General features: G+C 54.1%; 2 protein-coding genes across 4 annotated transcripts in view; one reads left to right on the top strand and one right to left on the bottom strand.

Annotated features, from left to right (window-relative positions):
- The window catches only part of ARFIP2 (ADP ribosylation factor interacting protein 2), a 185,053-nt gene extending 184,401 nt beyond the window's left edge, over positions 1-652 (bottom strand). The window contains exon 1 of one of the 3 annotated variants that reach the window (XM_068266456.1): positions 439-652. The gene's annotated coding sequence lies outside the window, so the exon portion shown is untranslated. The remainder of the gene's footprint in view (positions 1-438) is intronic. The other 2 variants (XM_068266458.1, XM_068266459.1) reach the window with 2 other exon arrangements.
- TIMM10B (translocase of inner mitochondrial membrane 10B) lies at positions 626-22,157 on the top strand. The gene is made up of 3 exons (XM_068266461.1): positions 626-705; positions 11,503-11,598; positions 20,291-22,157. The coding sequence occupies exons 1-3, from the start codon at positions 685-687 to the stop codon at positions 20,570-20,572; spliced, it is 399 nt and encodes a 132-aa protein (XP_068122562.1). The 5' UTR covers positions 626-684; the 3' UTR covers positions 20,573-22,157.
- The last annotated feature ends 1,381 nt before the right edge of the window (positions 22,158-23,538 follow it).

Below are 23,538 nucleotides of genomic sequence, written 5' to 3'. Positions count from 1 at the left end.
GTGTACCCCAGTATGATGGGGTCAGGTGACAGGCTGTTACCTGGTGCTGGGGGAGGGGCAGCCTGCTGTGGGGGTGTATGTACCCTGTGGGCAGTGGGTGTACCCCAGTATGATGGGGTCAGGTGACAGTGTATTACCTGGTGCTGGGGGAGGGGCAGCCTCCTGTGGGGGTGTATGTACCCTGTGGGCAGTGGTTGTACCCCAGTATGATGGGGTCAGGTGACAGGCTGTGTTACCTGGTGATGGGAGGAGGGGCAGCCTCCTGTGGGGGGTGTATGTACCCTGTGGGCAGTGGGTGTACCCCAGTATGATGGGGTCAGGTGACAGGCTGTGTTACCTGGTGATGGGAGGAGGGGCAGCCTCCTGTGGGGGGTGTATGTACCCTGTGGGCAGTGGGTGTACCTCAGTATGATGGGGTCAGGTGACAGGCTGTGTTACCTGGTGATGGGAGGAGGGGCAGCCTCCTGTGGCGGTCAGGCTGCGGTGCTCGGAGTCACTAGAGGCTGTAGCCGGACATGGTGGCCTCCAGGCGGCGGGGGGAGGGAGGATAATCTCGGGGTAACGGTCTCCGCTGATCTCCTCTCGGGGGGCGGAGCCTGGCTGACAGTTGGCTCAGCCCGCCGGAAGTGTCGCCTCCATGCTGTGGCTGGCGGGGGCGGTACTTCCGGCGGAAGCGGAGGAGAGATGGAGGGCGAGCTGCGCAATGTGAGTCCCGCTCTGGCTGTTATACAATGTATCTCTGTGTACAGCAGTGTGTGTCCGGTGTATACAATGTATCTCTATGTACAGCAGTGTGTGTCCGGTGTATACAATGTATCTCTATGTACAGCAGTGTGTGTCCGGTGTATACAATGTATCTCTATGTACAGCAGTGTGTGTCCGGTGTATACAATGTATCTCTATGTACAGCAGTGTGTGTCCGGTGTATACAATGTATCTCTATGTACAGCAGTGTGTGTCCGGTGTATACAATGTATCTCTATGTACAGCAGTGTGTGTCCGGTGTATACAATGTATCTGTCTGTATCTCTGTGTGCGGCGGCTGGGCTGCCTGTATCAGTGCGTCTCCTCTGTGCGCCCCGTATATATATCTCTCTATATTATGTACAGCAGTGTGAGGTGACCCCCCCGGAGGGTATTCCTGTATCTCTAGGTGACCTCACTACCTGCATATTATGTATGTATCTGTAATTGTATCTATGTGTGTTGTGTGTGATCCTGCTGCACAGTGACCACGCCTCCCAGCAGCCGGCCCCTGGTGCACCACAACTCCCAGCAGCCGGCCCCTGGTGCACCACAACTCCCAGCAGCCGGCCCCTGGTGCACCACAACTCCCAGCAGCCGGCCCCTGGTGCACCACAACTCCCAGCAGCCAGCCCCTGGTGCACCACAACTCCCAGCAGCCGGCCCCTGGGGCACCACAACTCCCAGCGGCCGGCCCCTGGGGCACCACAACTCCCAGCGGCCGGCCCCTGGTGCACCACGCCTCCCAGCAGCCGGCCCCTGGTGCACCACAACTCCCAGCAGCCGGCCCCTGGTGCACCACAACTCCCAGCGGCCGGCCCCTAGTGCACCACAACTCCCAGCGGCCGGCCCCTGGTGCACCACAACTCCCAGCGGCCGGCCCCTGGTGCACCACAACTCCCAGCAGCCGGCCCCTGGTGCACCACAACTCCCAGCAGCCGGCCCCTGGTGCACCACAACTCCCAGCAGCCGGCCCCTGGTGCACCACAACTCCCAGCGGCCGGCCCCTGGTGCACCACAACTCCCAGCGGCCGGCCCCTGGTGCACCACAACTCCCAGCGGCCGGCCCCTGGTGCACCACAACTCCCAGCGGCCGGCCCCTGGTGCACCACAACTCCCAGCGGCCGGCCCCTGGTGCACCACAACTCCCAGCGGCCGGCCCCTGGTGCACCACAACTCCCAGCGGCCGGCCCCTGGTGCACCACAACTCCCAGCGGCCGGCCCCTGGGGCACCACAACTCCCAGCGGCCGGCCCCTGGGGCACCACAACTCCCAGCGGCCGGCCCCTGGTGCACCACAACTCCCAGCGGCCGGCCCCTGGTGCACCACAACTCCCAGCGGCCGGCCCCTGGTGCACCACAACTCCCAGCGGCCGGCCCCTGGTGCACCACAACTCCCAGCGGCCGGCCCCTGGTGCACCACAACTCCCAGCGGCCGGCCCCTGGTGCACCACAACTCCCAGCGGCCGGCCCCTGGTGCACCACAACTCCCAGCGGCCGGCCCCTGGTGCACCACAACTCCCAGCGGCCGGCCCCTGGGGCACCACAACTCCCAGCGGCCGGCCCCTGGGGCACCACGCCTCCCAGCGGCCGGCCCCTGGTGCACCACAACTCCCAGCGGCCGGCCCCTGGTGCACCACAACTCCCAGCGGCCGGCCCCTGGTGCACCACAACTCCCAGCGGCCGGCCCCTGGTGCACCACAACTCCCAGCGGCCGGCCCCTGGTGCACCACAACTCCCAGCGGCCGGCCCCTGGGGCACCACAACTCCCAGCGGCCGGCCCCTGGGGCACCACAACTCCCAGCGGCCGGCCCCTGGTGCACCACAACTCCCAGCGGCCGGCCCCTGGTGCACCACAACTCCCAGCGGCCGGCCCCTGGTGCACCACAACTCCCAGCGGCCGGCCCCTGGTGCACCACAACTCCCAGCGGCCGGCCCCTGGTGCACCACAACTCCCAGCGGCCGGCCCCTGGTGCACCACAACTCCCAGCGGCCGGCCCCTGGTGCACCACAACTCCCAGCGGCCGGCCCCTGGTGCACCACAACTCCCAGCGGCCGGCCCCTGGTGCACCACAACTCCCAGCGGCCGGCCCCTGGTGCACCACAACTCCCAGCGGCCGGCCCCTGGTGCACCACAACTCCCAGCGGCCGGCCCCTGGTGCACCACAACTCCCAGCGGCCGGCCCCTGGTGCACCACAACTCCCAGCGGCCGGCCCCTGGGGCACCACAACTCCCAGCGGCCGGCCCCTGGGGCACCACAACTCCCAGCGGCCGGCCCCTGGTGCACCACAACTCCCAGCGGCCGGCCCCTGGGGCACCACAACTCCCAGCGGCCAGCCCCTGGTGAGCCCCGACTCCCAGCAACAACTCCTGGGTTGGGACCAGTCTGATGGTAGAGAGTTATGGGTGTTCTCCCCAGAACCGGGGGGCAGGAAAAAGTAGCTGAGTGGGGAGAGATGATAGAATGCAGGGCCGGTGCTTCTCTGCATAACTCTGCTTACAGCATAGGAGGAGGGGAGGTGATGACAGCCGGGTGCTCACCAAAACCAGCCGGGTGCTGCACCTGGCTAAAAGAGCCTGAGGAGAACACTGGGATGTGGCCGGTCTGATGGTAGAGAGTTATGGGATGTGGCCAGTCTGGTGGGGGAGAGTTATGGGATGGGACCAGTCTGATAGTAGAGAGTTATGGGATGTGGCCAGTCTGATGGTGGAGAGTTACAGGATGTGGCCGGTCTGATGGTGGAGAGTTATGGGATGGGACCAGTCTGATGGGGGAGAGTTATGGGATGTGGCCAGTCTGATGGTAGAGAGTTATGGGATGTGGCCGGTCTGATGGTGGAGAGTTATGGGATGTGGCCAGTCTGGTGGGAGAGAGTTATGGGATGGGACCAGTCTGATAGTAGAGAGTTATGGGATGTGGCCAGTCTGATGGTGGAGAGTTATGGGATGGGACCAGTCTGTTGGTAGAGAGTTATGGGATGGGACCAGTCTGATGGTGGAGAGTTATGGGATGGGACCAGTCTGATGGTGGAGAGTTATGGGATGGGACCAGTCTGATAGTAGAGAGTTATGGGATGTGGCCAGTCTGATGGTGGAGAGTTATGGGATGGGACCAGTCTGATAGTAGAGAGTTATGGGATGGGACCAGTCTGATGGTAGAGAGTTATAGGATGGGATTAGTCTGATAGTAGAGAGTTATGGGATGTGGCCAGTCTGATGGTGGAGAGTTAAGGGATGTGGCTAGTGTGTGGTGGAGAGTTATGGGATGGGACCAGTCTGTTGGTAGAGAGTTATGGGATGTGGCCAGTCTAATGGTAGAGAGTTATGGGATGTGACCAGTCTGATGGTAGAGAGTTTTGGGATGTGGCCAGTCTGATGGTGTGTGTTATGGGATGGGACCAGTCTGATAGTAGAGAGTTATGGGATGTGGCCAGTCTGATGGTGGAGAGTTATGGGATGGGACCAGTCTGTTGGTAGAGAGTTATGGGATGGGACCAGTCTGATAGTAGAGAGTTATGGGATGTGGCCAGTCTGATGGTGGAGAGTTATGGGATGGGACCAGTCTGATGGTAGAGAGTTATGGGATGGGACCAGTCTGATAGTAGAGAGTTATGGGATGTGGCCAGTCTGATGGTGGAGAGTTATGGGATGGGACCAGTCTGTTGGTAGAGAGTTATGGGATGGGACCAGTCTGATAGTAGAGAGTTATGGGATGTGGCCAGTCTGATGGTGGAGAGTTATGGGATGGGACCAGTCTGTTGGTAGAGAGTTATGGGATGGGACCAGTCTGATAGTAGAGAGTTATGGGATGTGGCCAGTCTGATGGTAGAGAGTTATGGGATGTGACCAGTCTGATGGTAGAGAGTTATGGGATGGGACCAGTCTGATAGTAGAGAGTTATGGGATGTGGCCGGTCTGATGGTGGAGAGTTATGGGATGGGACCAGTCTGTTGGTAGAGAGTTATGGGATGGGACCAGTCTGATAGTAGAGAGTTATGGGATGTGGCCAGTCTGATGGTGGAGAGTTATGGGATGGGACCAGTCTGTTGGTAGAGAGTTATGGGATGGGACCAGTCTGATAGTAGAGAGTTATGGGATGTGGCCAGTCTAATGGTAGAGAGTTATGGGATGTGGCCAGTCTGATGGTAGAGAGTTATGGGATGCGTGGGATGTGGCCAGTCTGATGGTAGAGAGTTATGGGATGTGGCAAGTCTGATGGTAGAGAGTTATGGGATGTGACCAGTCTGATGGTAGAGAGTTTTGGGATGTGGCCAGTCTGATGGTAGAGAGTTATGGGATGGGACCAGTCTGATGGTAGAGAGTTATGGGGTGGGACCAGTCTGATGGTAGAGAGTTATGGGGTGGGACCAGTCTGATGGTAGAGAGTTATGGGATGGGACCAGTCTGATGGTAGAGAGTTATGGGATGTGGCCAGTCTGATGGTAGAGAGTTTTGGGATGTGGCCAGTCTGATGGTAGAGAGTTATGGGATGCGGCCAGTCTGATGGTAGAGAGTTATGGGATGTGGCCAGTCTGATGGTGTGTGTTATGGGATTGGACTAGTCTGATGGGGGAGAGTTATGGGATGTGGCCAGTCTGATGGTAGAGAGTTATGGGATGCGGCCAGTCTGATGGTAGAGAGTTATGGGATGTGGCCAGTCTGATGGTGTGTGTTATGGGATGGGACTAGTCTGATGGGGGAGAGTTATGGGATGTGGCCAGTCTGATGGTAGAGAGTTAAGGGATGTGGCTAGTGTGATGGTGGAGAGTTATGGGATGGGACCAGTCTGTTGGTAGAGAGTTATGGGATGGGACCAGTCTGATAGTAGAGAGTTATGGGATGTGGCCAGTCTGATGGTGGAGAGTTATGGGATGGGACCAGTCTGTTGGTAGAGAGTTATGGGATGGGACCAGTCTGATAGTAGAGAGTTATGGGATGTGGCCAGTCTAATGGTAGAGAGTTATGGGATGTGGCCAGTCTGATGGTAGAGAGTTATGGGATGTGGCCAGTCTGATGGTAGAGAGTTATGGGATGTGGCAAGTCTGATGGTAGAGAGTTATGGGATGTGACCAGTCTGATGGTAGAGAGTTTTGGGATGTGGCCAGTCTGATGGTGTGTGTTATGGGATGGGACTAGTCTGATGGGGGAGAGTTATGGGATGTGGCCAGTCTGATGGTAGAGAGTTATGGGATGCGGCCAGTCTGATGGTAGAGAGTTATGGGATGTGGCCAGTCTGATGGTGTGTGTTATGGGATGGGACTAGTCTGATGGGGGAGAGTTATGGGATGTGGCCAGTCTGATGGTAGAGAGTTAAGGGATGTGGCCAGTGTGATGGTGGAGAGTTATGGGATGTGGCCAGTCTGGTGGTAGAGAGTTATGGGATGGGACCAGTCTGATGGTAGAGAGTTATGGGATGTGGCCAGTGTGATGGTGGAGAGTTATGGGATGTGACCAGTCTGGTGGTAGAGAGTTATGGGATGGGACCAGTCTGATGGTAGAGAGTTATGGGATGGGACCAGTCTGATGGTAGAGAGTTATGGGATGTGGCCAGTGTGATGGTGGAGAGTTATGGGATGGAACCAGTCTGATGGTAGAGAGTTATGGGATGTGGCCAGTCTGGTGGGAGAGAGTTATGGGATGGGACCAGTCTGATGGTAGAGTGTTATGGGATGGGACCAGTCTGGTGGTAGAGAGTTATGGGATGGGACCAGTCTGATGGTAGAGAGTTATGGGATGGTACCAGTCTGGTGGTAGAGAGTTATGGGATGTTTCCAGTCTGATGGTAGAGAGATGTGGGATGGGACCAGTCTGGTGGTAGAGAGTTATGGGATGGGACCAGTCTGGTGGTAGAGAGTTATGGGATGGGACCAGTCTGGTGGTATAGAGTTATGGGATGGGACCAGTCTGGTGGTATAGAGTTATGGGATGGGACCAGTCTGGTGGTAGAGAGTTATGGGATGGAACCAGTCTGGTGGTAGAGAGATGTGGGATAGGACCAGTCTGGTGGTAGAGAGTTATGGGATGGGACCAGTCTGATGGTGGAGAGTTATGGGAGGTTGCCAGTCTGGTGGTAGAGAGTTATGGGATGTTGCCAGTCTGATGGTAGAGAGATGTGGGATGGGACCAGTCTGGTGGTAGAGAGTTATGGGATGGGACCAGTCTGGTGGTAGAGAGTAAATGGGATGGGACCAGTCTGGTGGTAGAGAGTTATGGGATGGGACCAGTCTGATGGTAGAGTTATAGGATGGGATCAGTCGGATGGTAGAGAATTAAGGGATGTCATCAGTCTGATAGTAGAGAGTTATCGGATGTGGCCAGTCTGATGGTAGAGAGTTATGGGATGTCACCAGTCTGATGGTAGAGAGTTATGGGATGTCACCAGTCTGATGGTAGAGAGTTATGGGATGGGACTAGTCTGATGGTAGAGAGTTATGGGATGTGGCCAGTCTGATGGTGGAGAGTTATGGGATGGGGCCAGTCTGGTGGGGGAGAGTTATGGGATGGAACCAGTCTGGTGGTAGAGAGTTATAAGATGTTGCCAGTCTGATGGTAGAGAGTTATGGAATGTGGCCAGTCTGATGGTAGAGAGATATGGGATGGGACCAGTCTGGTGGTAGAGAGTTATGGGATGGGACCAGTCTGGGGGTAGAGAGTTATGGGATGGGACCAGTCTGATGGTAGAGAGTTATGGGATGTGGCCAGTCTGATGGTAGAGAGTTATGGGATGTGGCCAGTCTGATGGTAGAGAGTTATGGGATGTGGCCAGTCTGATGGTAGAGAGTTATGAGATGGGACCAGTCTGATGGTAGAGAGTTACGGGATGTGACCAGTCTGGTGGGGGAGAGTTATGGGATGTGGCCAGTCTGATGGTTGAGAGTCATGGGATGGGACTAGTTTGATGGGGGAGAGTCATGGGATGGGACTAGTCTGATGGGGGAGAGTTACGGGATGTGGCCAGTCTGATGGTAGAGAGTTACGGGATGGGACCAGTCTGATGGTAGAGAGTTACGGGATGGGACCAGTCTGGTGGGGGAGAGTTATGGGATGTGACCAGTCTGGTGGTAGAGAGTTATGGGATGGGTCCAGTCTGGTGGGGGAGAGTTATGGGATGGGACTAGTCTGATGGGGGAGAGTTATGGGATGGGACTAGTCTGATGGTAGAGAGTTACGGGATGTAGCCAGTCTGGTGGGGGAGAGTTATCGGATGTGGCCAGTCTGATGGTAGAGAGTTATGGGATGTGGCCAGTCTGATGGTAGAGAGTTATGGGATGGGACCAGTCTGATGGTAGAGAGTTATGGGATGGGACCAGTCTGATGGTAGAGAGTTATGGGATGGGACCAGTCTGATGGTAGAGAGTTATGGGATGTGGCCAGTCTGATGGTAGAGAGTTATGGGATGTGGCCAGTCTGGTGGGGGAGAGTCATGGGATGTGGCCAGTCTGGTGGGGGAGAGTTATGGGATGTGGCCAGTCTGATGGTAGAGAGTTAAGGGATGTGGCCAGTCTGATGGTAGAGAGTTATGGGATGTGGCCAGTCTGATGGGGGAGAGTTATGGGGTGTGACCAGTCTGGTGGGGGAGAGTTATGGGATGTGACCAGTCTGGTGGGGGAGAGTTATGGGATGTGGCCAGTCTGATGGTAGAGAGTTATGGGATGGGACTAGTCTGATGGTAGAGTGTTATGGGATGGGACTAGTCTGATGGGGGAGAGTTATGAGATGTCACCAGTCTGATAGTAGAAAGCTATGGCATGTGGCCAGTCGGATGGTAGAGAATTAAGGGATGTCACCAGTCTGATAGTAGAGAGTTATGGCATGTGGCCAGTCAGATGGTAGAGAGTTATGGGATGGGACCAGTCTGATGGTAGAGAGTTATGAGATGTGGCCAGTCTGATGGTAGAGAGTTATGGGATGTCACCAGTCTGATGGTAGAGAGTTATGGGATGTCACCAGGCTGATGGTAGAGAGTTATGGGATGTCACCAGGCTGATGGTAGAGTTATAGGATAGGATCAGTCTGATGGTAGAGAATTAAGGGATGTCACCAGTCTGATAGTAGAGAGTTACGGCATGTGGCCAGTCTGATGGTGGAGAGTTATGGGATGGGGCCAGTCTGGTGGGGGAGAGTTATGGAATGGAACCAGTCTGATGGTAGAGAGTTATGGGATGTTGCCAGTCTGATGGTAGAGAGTTATGGAATGTGGCCAGTCTGATGGTAGAGAGATGTGGGATGGGACCAGTCTGGTGGTAGAGAGTTATGGGATTGGACGAGTCTGGTGGTAGAGAGTTATAGGATGGGACTAGTCTGGTGGTAGAGAGTTATGGGATTGGACCAGTCTGATGGTAGAGAGTTATGGGATGTGGCCAGTCTGATGGGAGAGAGTTATGGTGTGTGGCCAGTCTGATGGTGGAGAGTTATGGTGTGTGGCCAGTCTGATGGTAGAGAGTTATGGGATGTGGCCAGTCTGATGGTAGAGAGTTATGGGATGTGGCCAGTCTGATGGTGGAGAGTTATGGGATTTGGCCAGTCTGATGGTGGAGAGTTACGGGATGTGGCCAGTCTGATGGTGGAGAGTTACGGGATGTGGCCAGTCTGATGGTGGAGAGTTACGGGATGTGGCCAGTCTGATGGTGGAGAGTTATGGTGTGTGGCCAGCCTGATGGTGGAGAGTTATGGTGTGTGGCCAGCCTGATGGTGGAGAGTTATGGTGTGTGGCCAGCCTGATGGTGGAGAGTTATGGTGTGTGGCCAGTCTGATGGTGGAGAGTTATGGGGTGTGGCCAGTCTGGTGGGGGAGAGTTATGGAATGGAACCAGTCTGATGGTAGAGAGTTATGGGATGTTGCCAGTCTGATGGTAGAGAGTTATGGAATGTGGCCAGTCTGATGGTAGAGAGATGTGGGATGGGACCAGTCTGGTGGTAGAGAGTTATGGGATTGGACGAGTCTGGTGGTAGAGAGTTATAGGATGGGACTAGTCTGGTGGTAGAGAGTTATGGGATTGGACCAGTCTGATGGTAGAGAGTTATGGTGTGTGGCCAGTCTGATGGGAGAGAGTTATGGTGTGTGGCCAGTCTGATGGTGGAGAGTTATGGTGTGTGGCCAGTCTGATGGTGGAGAGTTATGGGATGTGGCCAGTCTGATGGTAGAGAGTTATGGGATGTGGCCAGTCTGATGGTAGAGAGTGACGGGATGTGGCCAGCCTGATGGTGGAGAGTTATGGTGTGTGGCCAGTCTGATGGTGGAGAGTTATGGGGTGTGGCCAGTCTGATGGTGGAGAGTTATGGGATTTGGCCAGTCTGATGGTGGAGAGTTACGGGATGTGGCCAGTCTGATGGTGGAGAGTTATGGGGTGTGGCCAGTCTGATGGTGGAGAGTTATGGGATGTGGCCAGTCTGATGGTTGAGAGTTACGGGATGAGGCCAGTCTGATGGTGGAGAGTTATGGTGTGTGGCCAGCCTGATGGTGGAGAGTTATGGTGTGTGGCCAGCCTGATGGTGGAGAGTTATGGTGTGTGGCCAGCCTGATGGTGGAGAGTTATGGTGTGTGGCCAGTCTGATAGTAGAGAGTTATGGGATGTGGCCAGTCTGATGGTTGAGAGTTACGGGATGTGGCGAGTCTGATGGTGGAGAGTTATGGGATGTGGCCAGTCTGATGGTGGAGAGAGATGGGATGTGGCCAGTCTGATGGTGGAGAGTTATGGGGTGTGGCCAGTCTGATGGTGGAGAGTTATGGTGTGTGGCCAGTCTGATGGTGGAGAGTTATGGGATGTGGCCAGTCTGATGGTGGAGAGAGACGGGATGTGGCCAGCCTGATGGTGGAGAGTTATGGTGTGTGGCCAGTCTGATGGTGGATAGTTATGGGGTGTGGCCAGTCTGATGGTGGAGAGTTATGGGATTTGGCCAGTCTGATGGTGGAGAGTTACAGGATGTGGCCAGTCTGATGGTGGAGAGTTATGGGGTGTGGCCAGTCTGATGGTGGAGAGTTATGGGATGTGGCCAGTCTGATGGTTGAGAGTTACGGGATGAGGCCAGTCTGATGGTGGAGAGTTATGGTGTGTGGCCAGCCTGATGGTGGAGAGTTATGGTGTGTGGCCAGCCTGATGGTGGAGAGTTATGGTGTGTGGCCAGCCTGATGGTGGAGAGTTATGGTGTGTGGCCAGTCTGATAGTAGAGAGTTATGGGATGTTGCCAGTCTGATGGTTGAGAGTTACGGGATGTGGCGAGTCTGATGGTGGAGAGTTATGGGATGTGGCCAGTCTGATGGTGGAGAGAGACGGGATGTGGCCAGTCTGATGGTGGAGAGTTATGGGGTGTGGCCAGTCTGATGGTGGAGAGTTATGGTGTGTGGCCAGTCTGATGGTGGAGAGTTGTGGGATGTGGCCAGTCTGATGGTGGAGAGTTATGGGGTGTGGCCAGTCTGATGGTGGAGAGTTATGGGGTGTGGCCAGTCTGATGGTGGAGAGTTATGGGATGTGGCCAGTCTGATGGTGGAGAGTTATGGGATGTGGCCAGTCTGATGGTGGAGAGTTACGGGATGTGGCCAGTCTGATGGTGGAGAGTTATGGGGTGTGGCCAGTCTGATGGTGGAGAGTTATGGGGTGTGGCCAGTCTGATGGTGGAGAGTTATGGGGTGTGGCCAGTCTGATGGTGGAGAGTTATGGGGTGTGGCCAGTCTGATGGTGGAGAGTTATGGGGTGTGGCCAGTCTGATGGTGGAGAGTTATGGGATGTGGCCAGTCTGATGGTGTGTGTTTTTATTGTAGCTGCGGGACTTCTTGATGGTCTATAACAAGATGACAGAAATGTGCTTCACGCGCTGTGCCAAGAACCTGAACTACCGGACCCTGACCATGGATGAGGTATGAAGCGACAACCAGGTGATCCATGTCATAATCCACACTCTGTACAGTGATGTTATAGTTCCTCCAACCAAGGGTTACACTGAGTGGCAGTTCCAGGAAGGAAATGTATGGAGGGGAGAGCCTATGTAGAGCTTTGTATAATAGTATTAGGAGTTTGAACTGGATCCTTTGGATGATTGGCAGCCAATGGACAGATTGTTAGACAGGGGCAGCATCAGAGGAGCGGGAGGAGAGGTGGATGAGATGGGCAGCACAGCTCAGTTGGGATTGGCAGAGAGGGGCAGCATCAGAGGAGCGGGAGGAGAGGTGGATGAGATGGGCAGCAGAGGTCAGTAGGGATTGGCAGAGAGGGGCAGCATCAGAGGAGCGGGAGGAGAGGTGGAGGAGGTAGGCAGTAGAGGTCAGTAGGGATTGGCAGAGAGGGGCAGCATCAGAGGAGCGGGAGGAGAGGTGGAGGAGGTAGGCAGCAGAGGTCAGTAGGGATTGGCAGAGAGGGGCAGCATCAGAGGAGCGGGAGGAGAGGTGGATGAGATGGGCAGCAGAGGTCAGTAGGGATTGGCAGAAAGGGGAAGCATCAGAGGAGCGGGAGGAGAGGTGGGTGAAATGGGCAGCAGAGGTCAGTAGGGATTGGCAGAGAGGGGCAGCATCAGAGAAGCGGGAGGAGAGGTGGAGGAGGTAGGCAGCAGAGGTCAGTAGGGATTGGTAGAGAGGGGCAGTATCAGAGGAGCTGGAGGAGAGGTGGATGAGGCGGGCAGCAGAGGTCAGTAGGGATTGGCAGAGAGGGGCAGCATCAAAGGAGCGGGAGGAGAGGTGGAGAAGATGGGCAGCAGAGGTCAGTAGGGATTGGTAGAGAGGGCAGCATCAGAGGAGCGGGAGGAGAGGTGGATGAGATGGGCAGCAGAGGTCAGTAGGGATTGGCAGAGAGGAGCAGCATCAGAGGAGCGGGAGGAGAGATGGATGAGGCAGGCAGCAGGGGTCAGTAGGGATTGGCAGAGAGGGGCAGCATCAGAGGAGCGGGAGGAGAGGTGGATGAGACAGGCAGCAGAGGTCAGTAGGGATTGGCAGAGAGGGGGGCAGCATCAGAGGAGCGGGAGGAGAGTTGGATGAGGCAGCCAGCAGAGGTCAGTAGGGATTGGCAGAGAGGGGCAGCATCAGAGGAGTGGGAGGAGAGGTGGATGAGGCGGGCAGCAGAGATCAGTAGGGATTGGCAGAGAGGGGCAGCATCAGAGGAGCGGGAGGAGAGGTGGATGAGGTGGGCAGCAGAGGTCAGTAGGGATTGGCAGAGAGGGGCAGCATCAGAGGAGCGGGAGGAGAGGTGGATGAGGCAGGCAGCAGAGGTCAGTAGGGATTGGCAGAGAGGAGCAGCATCAGAGGAGCGGGAGGAGAGGTGGATGAGGAGGGCAGCAGAGGTCAGTAGGGATTGGCAGAGAGGCAGCATCAGAGGAGCGGGAGGAGAGGTGGATGAGATGAGCAGCAGAGGTCAGTAGGGATTGGCAGAGAGGAGCAGCATCAGAGGAGTGGGAGGAGAGGTGGATGAGATGGGCAGCAGAGGTCAGTAGGGATTGGCAGAGAGGAGCAGCATCAGAGAAGTGGGAGGAGAGGTGGATGAGATGTGCAGCAGAGGTCAGTAGGAACTGGCAGAGAGGAGCAGCATTAGAGGAGCGGGAGGAGAGGTGGATGAGATGGGCAGCAGAGGGCAGTAGGGATTAGCAGAGAGGGCAGCATGAGAGGAGCGGGAGGAGAGGTGGATGACAGGCAGCAGAGGTCAGTAGGGATTGGCAGAGAGAGGCAGCATCAGAGGAGCGGTAGGAGAGGTGGATGAGATGAGCAGCAGAGGTCAGTAGGGATTGGCAGAGAGGGGCAGCATCAGAGGAGCGGGAGGAGAGGTGGATGAGATGGGCAGCAGAGGTCAGTAGAGATTGGCAGAGAGGAGCAGCATCAGAGGAGCGGGAGGAGAGGTGGGTGAGATGGGCAGCAGAGGTCAGTTGGGATTGGCAGAGAGGGGCAGCATCAGAGGAGCAGGAGGAGATGTGGAAGAGATGGGCAGCAGAGGTCAGTAGTGATTGGCACAGAGGGGCAGCATCAGAGGAGCAGGAGGAGACGTGGGTGAGATGTACAGCAGAGGTATGTAGGGATTGGCAGAAAGGAGCAGCAGCAGAGGAGCGGGAGGAGAGGTGGATGAGACAGGCAGCAGAGGTCAGTAGGGATTGGCAGAGAGGGGCAGCATCAGAGGAGAGGGAGGAGAGCTGGATGAGATGGGCAGCAGAGGTCAGTAGGGATTGGCAGAGAAGAGCAGCATCTGAGGAGCAGGAGGAGAGGTGGGTGAGATGGGCAGCTGAGGTCAGTAGGAATTGGCAGAGAGGGGCAGTATCAGAGGAGTGGGAGGAGAGGTGGATGAGATGGGCAGCAGAGGTCAGTAGGGATTGGTAGAGAGGGCAGCATCAGAGAAGCGGGAGGAGAGGTGGATGAGATGGGCAGCAGAGGTCAGTAGGGATTGGCAGAGAGGGGCAGCATCAGAGAAGCGGGAGGAGAGGTGGATGAGGAAGGCAGCAGAGGTCAGTAGGGATTGGCAGAGAGGTGCAGCATCAGAGGAGCAGGAGGAGAGGAGGATGAGATGGGCAGCAGAGGTCTGTAGGGATTGGCAGAGAGGGGCAGCATCAGAGGAGCGGGAGGAGAGGTGGATGAGATGGTCAGTGGGGATTGGCAGAGAGGGGCAGCATCAGAGGAGTGGGAGGAGAGGTGGATGAGATAGGCAGCAGAGTTCAGTAGGGATTGGCAGAGAGGGGCAGCATCAGAGAAGCGGGAGGAGAGGTGGATGAGTCAGGCAGCAGAGGTCAGTAGGGATTGGCAGAGAGGAGCAGCATCAGAGGAGAGGGAGGAGAGGTGGATGAGACAGGCAGCAGAGGTCAGTAGAGATTGGCAGAGAGGAGCAGCATCAGAGGAGTGGGAGGAGAGGTGGATGAGATGGGCAGCAGAGGTCAGTAGGGATTGGCAGATAGGGGCAGCATCAGAGGAGCGGGAGGAGAGGTGAATGGGGCAGGCAGCAGAGGTCAGTAGGGATTGGCAGAGAGGTGCAGCATCAGAGGAGAGGGAGGAGAGGTGGATGAGACAGGCAGCAGAGGTCAGTAGGGATTGGCAGAGAGGAGCAGCATCAGAGGAGTGGGAGGAGAGGTGGATGAGATGGGCAGCAGAGGTCAGTAGGGATTGGCAGAGAGGGGCAGCATCAGAGGAGCGGGAGGAGAGGTGGATGGGGCAGGCAGCAGAGGTCAGTAGGGATTGGCAGAGAGGTGCAGCATCAGAGGAGCAGGAGGAGAGGAGGATGAGATGGGCAGCAGAGGTCTGTAGGGATTGGCAGAGAGGGGCAGTATCAGAGGAGCGGGAGGAGAGGTGGATGAGATGGTCAGTGGGGATTGGCAGAGAGGGGCAGCATCAGAGGAGCGGGAGGAGAAGTGGATGAGATGGGCAGCAGAGGTCAGTGGGGATTGGCAGAGAGAGGCAGCATCAGAGGAGCGGGAGGAGAGGTGGAGGAGGTAGGCAGCAGAGTTCAGTAGGGATTGGCAGAGAGGGGCAGCATCAGAGGAGCGGGAGGAGAGGTGGATGAGACAGGCAGCAGAGGTCAGTAGGGATTGGCAGAGAGGAGCAGCATCAGAGGAGCGGGAGGAGAGGTGGATGAGATGGGCAGCAGAGGTCAGTAGGGATTGGCAGAGAGGGGCAGCATCAGAGGAGCGGGAGGAGAGGTGGGTGAGATAGGCAGCAGAGGTCAGTAGGAACTGGCAGAGAGGAGCAGCATCAGAGGAGCGGGAGGAGAGGTGGGTGAGATAGGCAGCCGAGGGCAGTAGGGATTGGCAGAGAGGGGCAGCATCAGAGGAGCGGGAGGAGAGGTGGGTGAGACAGGCAGCAGAGGGCAGTAGGGATTGGCAGAGAGGGGCAGCATCAGAGGAGCGGGAGGAGAGGTGGGTGAGATGGGCAGCAGAGGGCAGTAGGGATTGGCAGAGAGGGGCATCATCAGAGGAGCAGGAGGAGAGGTGGAAGAGAGAGGCAGCAGAGGTCAGTAGGGATTGGCAGAGAGGGGCAGCATCAGAGGAGCGGGAGGAGAGGTGGATGAGATAGGCAGCAGAGGGCAGTAGGGATTGGCAGAGAGGGGCAGCATCAGAGGAGCGGGAGGAGAGGTGGGTGAGACAGGCAGCAGAGGGCAGTAGGGATTGGCACAGTCCGACCACTAGGGCTCCTTTGACAGTTCATTCCGTCTGAGAGATTTTATGTTTTAAACTTACAAACTGCCGTACCTCACAAACGATACCCGTTATATTTAGGGGGATAACAGATTAATACTTGTCGGAAAATACAGATTAATATGACATCAGACATGGCTAGTGCAGCGGGTCCAGTTCTTGAGAAGGGTCATACCTCAATAACCGGACGGACTATCACAATGAATTTCATATCAGCACGATGGCCAGATATTACGGAATAAGACTATGAATTTCATAGCTGTGCGATATTCGGTTTTCGTATACCGACAGGAAATCATACCACCCAGGCTTTCAGATTGGCCATTCATCGGTGCCATGAAGTCTGGGGGGGGAACATAGGTTTGGAGTAGCCCCCTGCTGGGGAGGGAAGCCTTCTCTGAATAGAGTCCCCAGCTGGTGACTAGAGAGGTAATGAAAGATAAACATTCTAAGCTAATTAACACATCAAAAGACATCCTGCATCTAATGCTGAATACACACGGTGCGTTCCCGCACTTTATTTCCCGCTCGATTCCCGTCGATTCGTTTATTTCCAACATGTCCGATTTGGATTTCGGTGGATCGTTAGGTCGATTCGGCATACTTTGCATGCGAATCGACCTAACGATCCATCGAAATCCAAATCGGACATGTTGGAAATAAACGAATCGACGGGAATCGAGCGGGAAATCGAGTGCGCGAACGCACCGTGTGTATTCAGCATAAGTCAGGGGCAGAGGAGAAAAACTTGTACTTTAAAAAACCAGGAATGTCGGTTCTGATTCCTGTAATGGCTGCAGAAATTTAGCCAGACAGCGATCAAAAATTGGACTGCGCGGATCCTTCCAATTCGCCCGCGTTTCTCACGGCTGTTCCGTGACAGCGCCTACAGTTGACATCAGTCAGTTGAAAAAAAAAAAAAAAGGTGGTGACAGCCTTTACTGTATAAGGGCTGGGGCACACCAAGCGGCTTTTTCAGCGTTTCTACAGCCGCTTGCGGCTGCGGATACGCTTAGTCAATGTATCTCAATGGGCTGGTGCACACCAGAGTGGGAGGCGTTTTGCTGAAACACATACTCCCGAGGTGAGGCATTTTTTGGGTTGCGGAGGCGTTTCTGCCTCCAATGTTAAGTATAGGAAAAACGCAAACCGCTCTGAAAAACGGCAGTTCAGAGCGGTTTTGCAGGCGTTTTTGTTACAGAAGCTGTTCAGTAACAGCTTTACTGTAACAATATATGAAATCTACTACACCAAAAACACTTCCCAAAACCACAAAACGCTAGCTGAAACGCTACAGAAAAATAAGAAAAAGCGTTTCAAAATATGCTAGCATTTTGCGGATCTGCTAGCGGGTTTTGGTGTGCACCAGGCCTAACCGTTACAACTGCTGGGATACTGGAACAAAAAACCTGTTACTCTGCCAGGTGTGAAAATGGTTCATCCCATGCATTTTACCTGCACATCGCTGAGAGGATGCATACAGTTCCGCTTTAACTCTTTCAGGCAGAGAAAGAAAAAAGGAACTCAGCATAGTTATTTGTGTGCTAGGCACTGTACATACACATGTCCATCTCATCATGTCCTTTAACCACTTGCCGACCGCACGCTTATACCGTGCGTCGGCAAAGTGGCAGCTGCAGGACCTGCGACGCAGTTCTGCGTCGCCGGCTGCAGGCTAATTAATCAGGAAGCAGCCGCTCACGCGGCTGCTTCCTGTCAAATCACGGCGGGGGGCTCCGTGAATAGCCTGCGGGCCGCCGATGGCGGCTCGCAGGCTAAATTTAAACACAAGCGGAAATAATCCGCTTTGTTTACATTGTACGGCGCTGCTGCGCAGCAGCGCCGTAAGGCAGATCGGCGATCCCCGGCCAATCAGCGGCCGGGGATCGCCGCCATGTGTTAGGGGACGTCCTGTCACTGGCTGCACAGGACGGATAGCGTCCTGTGCAGCCCGGATCACCAGGGGGGCCAGGTAGGGGAGGGGGGGGGATTTCGCTGCGGAGGGGGGCTTTGAGGTGCCCCCCCCCCCTGCAACACCCGGCAGGCAGGAGCGATCAGACCCCCCCAGCACATCATCCCCCTAGTGGGGAAAAAAGGGGGGCGATCTGATCGCTCTGCCTGCACCCTGATCTGTGCTGGGGGCTGCAGAGCCCACCCAGCACAGATCAGCTAAAACAGCGCTGGTCTTTAAGGGGGGGTAAAGGGTGGGTCCTCAAGTGGTTAAAAGATGGGGACAAACCTCATAACATAACATTCAATAAAAATGTGTTTCCCTACTTTGTATTACCCATACAGTTATTGTATTTGCTTTTGTGCACAAGTAAAATTGTCCATTTACAAATTACAAGTTCCCAAAGTACAGTTTATCTGCTCTGTAAACTGCCATTGCATTTTACTGCATAGCTGCTGTATTTATATATTAACATCTATCTAGTGAGCACTTCTCAGCTCTCTGCTTTAGAAGCAGAGAGAGCTTTTCAGCACAGCTAGGAATGTAAATATAGCAGACAAAAAAAATGTAAACAAAAGATAATGTTATCACTTCTTAGGATGCAGCCAGAAGCTAAAGGCCCATACACACGTCGGATTTGCGCGAACGACGGGTCGTTTGAACGTTCCGTCGTTCGCACGTTTCCGCATGAAATCCGGCGTGTGTACAGACTATCGTTCGGGAGATAAGACTGGTTACCAGCGATCCGCCCGGCGGATCGTTGGTAACCAGTCTTATCTCCCGAACGATAGTCTGTACACACGCCGGATTTCATGCGGAAACGTGCGAACAACGGAACGTTCAAACGACCCGTCGTTCGTGCAAATCCGACGTGTGTATGGGCCTTAATGCTTTGGTTTCTGTCAGATCGATTATTTCCAACAGATCGATTTCACTTCTATGGAAAATTGATTGGAAATCAGATCGGACCTGTCAGAAATAAACAATCAGATAGAAAATGATTGTGTGTTCCTAGCATTAGCTTTCCACTGAAGAGTGCTGTGTGTAACTGTTTAAATGCTGTTCTGCTATATATATTTTTTGTAGTAGTAGATTTTATGCTGTAAACCATCTTTTAGAGCAAAGAGGGAATGCTGAACTTCATACCACTTTTATAAGATTCCCTGTTGGGATTCCCGTGCATAGCTCTGCCCCTAGCAGTATATGGCCCTGGCCTATATCAGATACAGAAGAGGTAGAGGCTTTTTCTGCAGGGTGGCACGGCTACACACTGGAACCCCACATCAGCTGGGTTCCTGTGCATAGCTCTGCCCCTAGCAGTATATGGCCCTGGCCTATATCAGATACAGAAGAGGTAGAGGCTTTTTCTGCAAGGTGGCATGGCTACACGCTGGAAGCCCACATCAGCTGGGATCCCGTGCATAGCTCTTCCCCTAGCAGTATATGGCCTTGGCCTATATCAGATACAGAAGAGTAGAGGCTTTTCCTGCAAGGTGGCTGGGCTACATGCTGGAATCTCACATCAGCTGGGTTCCCGTGCATAGCTCTTCCCCTAGCAGTATATTGCCATGGCCTATATCAAATACAGAAAAGGTAGAGGCTTTTTCTGCAAGGTGGCATGGCTACACACTGGAACCCTGTATCAGCTGGGTTCTGGTGCATAGATAAAGCTCCTTGCAGAAAATGGCCCTGGCCTATATCAGATACAGAAGAGGTAAAGGCTTCTCCTGCAAGGTGGCTGGGCAACATGCTGGAACCCCACCTCAGCTTGGTTCCTTGCAGAAAACGGCCTTGGCCTATATCATATACAGAAGCGGTAGAGGCTTTTTCTGCAGGGTGGCACGGCTACACACTGGAACCCCACATCAGCTGGGTTCCTATGCATAGCTCTGCCCCTAGCAGTACATGGCCCTGGCCTATATCAGATACAGAAAAGGTAAAGGCTTTTTTCTGCAAGGTGGCATGGCTACACGCAGGAACCGCATATCTGCTGTGTTATGGTGCATAGAACTAGCCCCCTTGCAGAAAATGGCCCTGGCCTATTTCAGATACAGAAAAGGTAGAGACTTTTTCTGCAGGGTGGCTGGGCTACACGCTGGAACTCAGCTGATATGGGGCCCCAGTGAATCTTTTTATACAGACAACATGCTGGGGCATTCACAATGACAGGCCGGGATGGCTGATAGGGTAAAGTGTCAGCTTCCTAGCCCAGAGGTTTTTGTTCCCATAAGCAGATGCCATCTTCATATATAGCTTTAAAGTTCCTCAGCGTTGGCAGTGATGAGATGCCCTTTATATTACATACTCTCAATCCACAAGATTGTGTTATGCAAGTTAGAGGAGTCGGTGGAATAAGAAACTGAGGAGTCGGAGTTAGATGATTTTTGTACCGACTTGCAGCCCTCACTATATCCTCATATGACCCAGGTGGAGGCAGTTTGTAGTAGCTGCAGGTTACTGCCCTGTATTGAAGTGACTCCTTATTTTTCTCTTTCTCATCTTTCAGGAGAAATGTCTGGACAGCTGTGCCTCCAAACTTATCCGTTCCAATCACCGCCTCATGGGGGCGTATGTGAGGCTGATGCCCGCTGTGGTGACCCGCCGGATGGAGGACATGGAGAAGCAGAGCAGAGAGCTGGAGGCCAGTGCTCAGGCCAATGTGGAGGTGGCTAACCCGATGGGAGGAGCTGCTGATCACATGGGAGGAGCTGCTGATCACATGGGAGGAGCTGCTGATCACATGGGAGGAGCTGCTGATCACATGACTACAACACCACCCTCACCATAGACTGTAGAATGAGCTGCCATATTGGATGGTTCCAGTCTCTCCAGCCTGAGTCCAGCAGGACGTGGTGGCAGATCTCTCAGTGGAAGGGGGAACAACCCAACGAAATAGTGTGTGGTACATCCTGTGGGGGCAGACCGCACCCTGCTCGGTGGCCATCTTGTTACCAGTATAGTGTGATGAGGGATTATTGACTGGGGAACACAGAGTTACGTGTGTCATAATGGCGGCCATATTCATGGGGCAGACCACACCCTGCTCGGCAGCCATCTTGTTACCAGTATAGTGTGATAAGGGATTATTGACTGGGGAACACAGAGCTACGTGTGTCATAATGGCGGCCATATTAATGGAGCAGCAGATATACCACCAGTGTGTGGTAATGGGGGAAGACCACACCCTGCTCGGCGGCCATCTTGTTACCAATAGAAGGGCACGGTGAGATAAGTGCCTGAGACTTTGTTATAATGGCGGCCATCTTGTTGAAGTGGTAACAGTATCAGCATACAGTCTACAGGACAGAGGTTCATCCTCCTGGGAAGTAGGGCCACTTGTTGTGATGGCAGCCATTTTGTTACATTGGTTGGAACAGCATTACCTCAGTATAATGTGTAAATCATGATGCAATGGGGCAGCCATCTTGGGAGGAGCAGCACTAGCTCTATAATGTATAAGCTGTAATGGTGGCCATCTTAGGAGGAGCAGCAGTACCCCTGTATGATGTGACGGCCATCTTGGGTGGAACAGCAGTACCCCTGTATGATGTGGTGGCGGCCATCTTGGGAGGAGCAGCAGTACTCCTGTATGATGTGGTGGCCATCTTGGGAGGAGCAGCAGTACCCCTGTATGATGTGGTGGCCATCTTGGGAGGAGCAGCAGTACCCCTGTATGATGTGGTGGCCATCTTGGGAGGAGCAGCAGTACCCCTGTATGATGTGGTGGCCTTCTTGGGAGGAGCAGCAGTACCCCTGTATGATGTGACGGCGGCCATCTTGGGAGGAGCAGCAGTACCCCTGTATGATGTGGTGGCCATCTTGGGAGGAGCAGCAGTACCCCTGTATGATGATGTGGTGGCCATCTTGAGAGGAGCAGCAGTACCCCTGTATGATGTGGCGGCGGCCATGTTGTTGAAGTGACAATGTAATTCATTCTGGACAGCAGATTCAATAACTCCATAATATCTTTCCTCAAATCTTGCTCAGAAATCTTGTTTTTTCTTTGAGTTGGGGTGCGCACACACATCCTATTCTGATTGGCCAACTTCAGCACCTCATACGACATGGAGGGGCGAAGAGTTGCCAATCCCTGGCTAATTATTATTGGATGTATGTATGCACCATTACATTCAGGGTAACTCGTCTCTCTGCTCCTATACTTGGCCCCCTGCCTCTCCCAGAGCTGTGTACTGTCTGAGGTCCCTCAGCATTTCCAGTCTGTGTACGGCACTATGACGTTTCCTGAGCTGCACCCAGAGCGATACCCATAATGCAATGTTCAGTAGCCCAGCACGGAGATCATGTGACCAGCCTCGCTCCTCCAATCTCATCATCTGCAGAGTGGATATGCAATAAAATGTATTACTGATTTATATAGCGTCAGTATCTCGTGTATAACAATACATAATAATAAACAATACAACCGTTACTACAACACATTGCTGGATTACAGCTGATGCAATCATCAATCAACTACAGATTATTACACAGGGGTGGGAGGTATGTACACACATTACACAGGGGTGGGAGGTATGTACACACATTACACACATTACACAGGGGTGGGAGGTATGTACACACATTACACAGCATTACACAGGGGTGGGAGGTATGTACACACATTACACAGGAGTGGGAGGTATGTACACACATTATACAGCATTACACAGGGGTGGGAGGTATGTACACACATTACACAGCATTACACAGGGGTGGGAGGTATGTACACACATTACACGGGTGGGAGGTATGTACACACATTACACAGGGGTGGAAGGTATGTACACACATTACACAGCATTACACAGGAGTGGGAGGTATGTACACACATTACACAGCATTACACAGGGGTGGGAGGTATGTACACACATTACACAGGGGTGGGAGGTATGTACACACATTACACAGGGGTGGGAGGAGCACACACATTACACAGGGGTGGGAGGTATGTACACACATTACACAGGGGTGGGAGGGGCACACACATTACACAGCATTACACAGGGGTGGGAGGTATGTACACACATTACACAGGGGTGGGAGATATGTACACACATTACACAGGGGTGGGAGGTATGTACACACATTACACAGCATTACACAGGGGTGGGAGGTATGTACACACATTACACAGGGGTGGGAGGTATGTACACACATTACACAGGGGTGGGAGGTATGTACACACATTACACAGGGGTGGGAGGTATGTACACACATTACACAGGGGTGGGAGGTATGTACACACATTACACAGGGGTGGGAGGTATGTACACACATTACACAGGGGTGGGAGGTATGTACACACATTACACAGGGGTGGGAGGTATGTACACACATTACACAGCATTACACAGGGGTGGGAGGTATGTACACACATTACACAGGAGTGGGAGGTATGCACACACATTACACAGTATTACACAGGGGTGGGAGGTATGCACACACATTACACAGGGGTGGGAGGTATGTACACACATTACACAGGGGTGGGAGGGGCACACACATTACACAGCATTACACAGAGGTGGGAGGTATGTACACACATTACACAGGGGTGGGAGGTATGTACACACATTACACAGCATTACACGGGTGGGAGGGGCACACACATTACACAGGGGTGGGGGGTATGTACACACATTACACAGCATTACACGGGTGGGAGGTATGTACACACATTACACAGGGGTGGGAGGTATGTACATACATTACACAGGGATGGGAGGTATGTACACACATTACACAGCATTACAC

Source organism: Hyperolius riggenbachi, chromosome 2, assembly GCF_040937935.1.
Source record: "Hyperolius riggenbachi isolate aHypRig1 chromosome 2, aHypRig1.pri, whole genome shotgun sequence".
Classification (NCBI taxonomy): domain Eukaryota; kingdom Metazoa; phylum Chordata; class Amphibia; order Anura; family Hyperoliidae; genus Hyperolius; species Hyperolius riggenbachi.
Note: the sequence above shows the minus strand (reverse complement) of the source record. Positions and strands in the feature narration are given on the sequence as shown.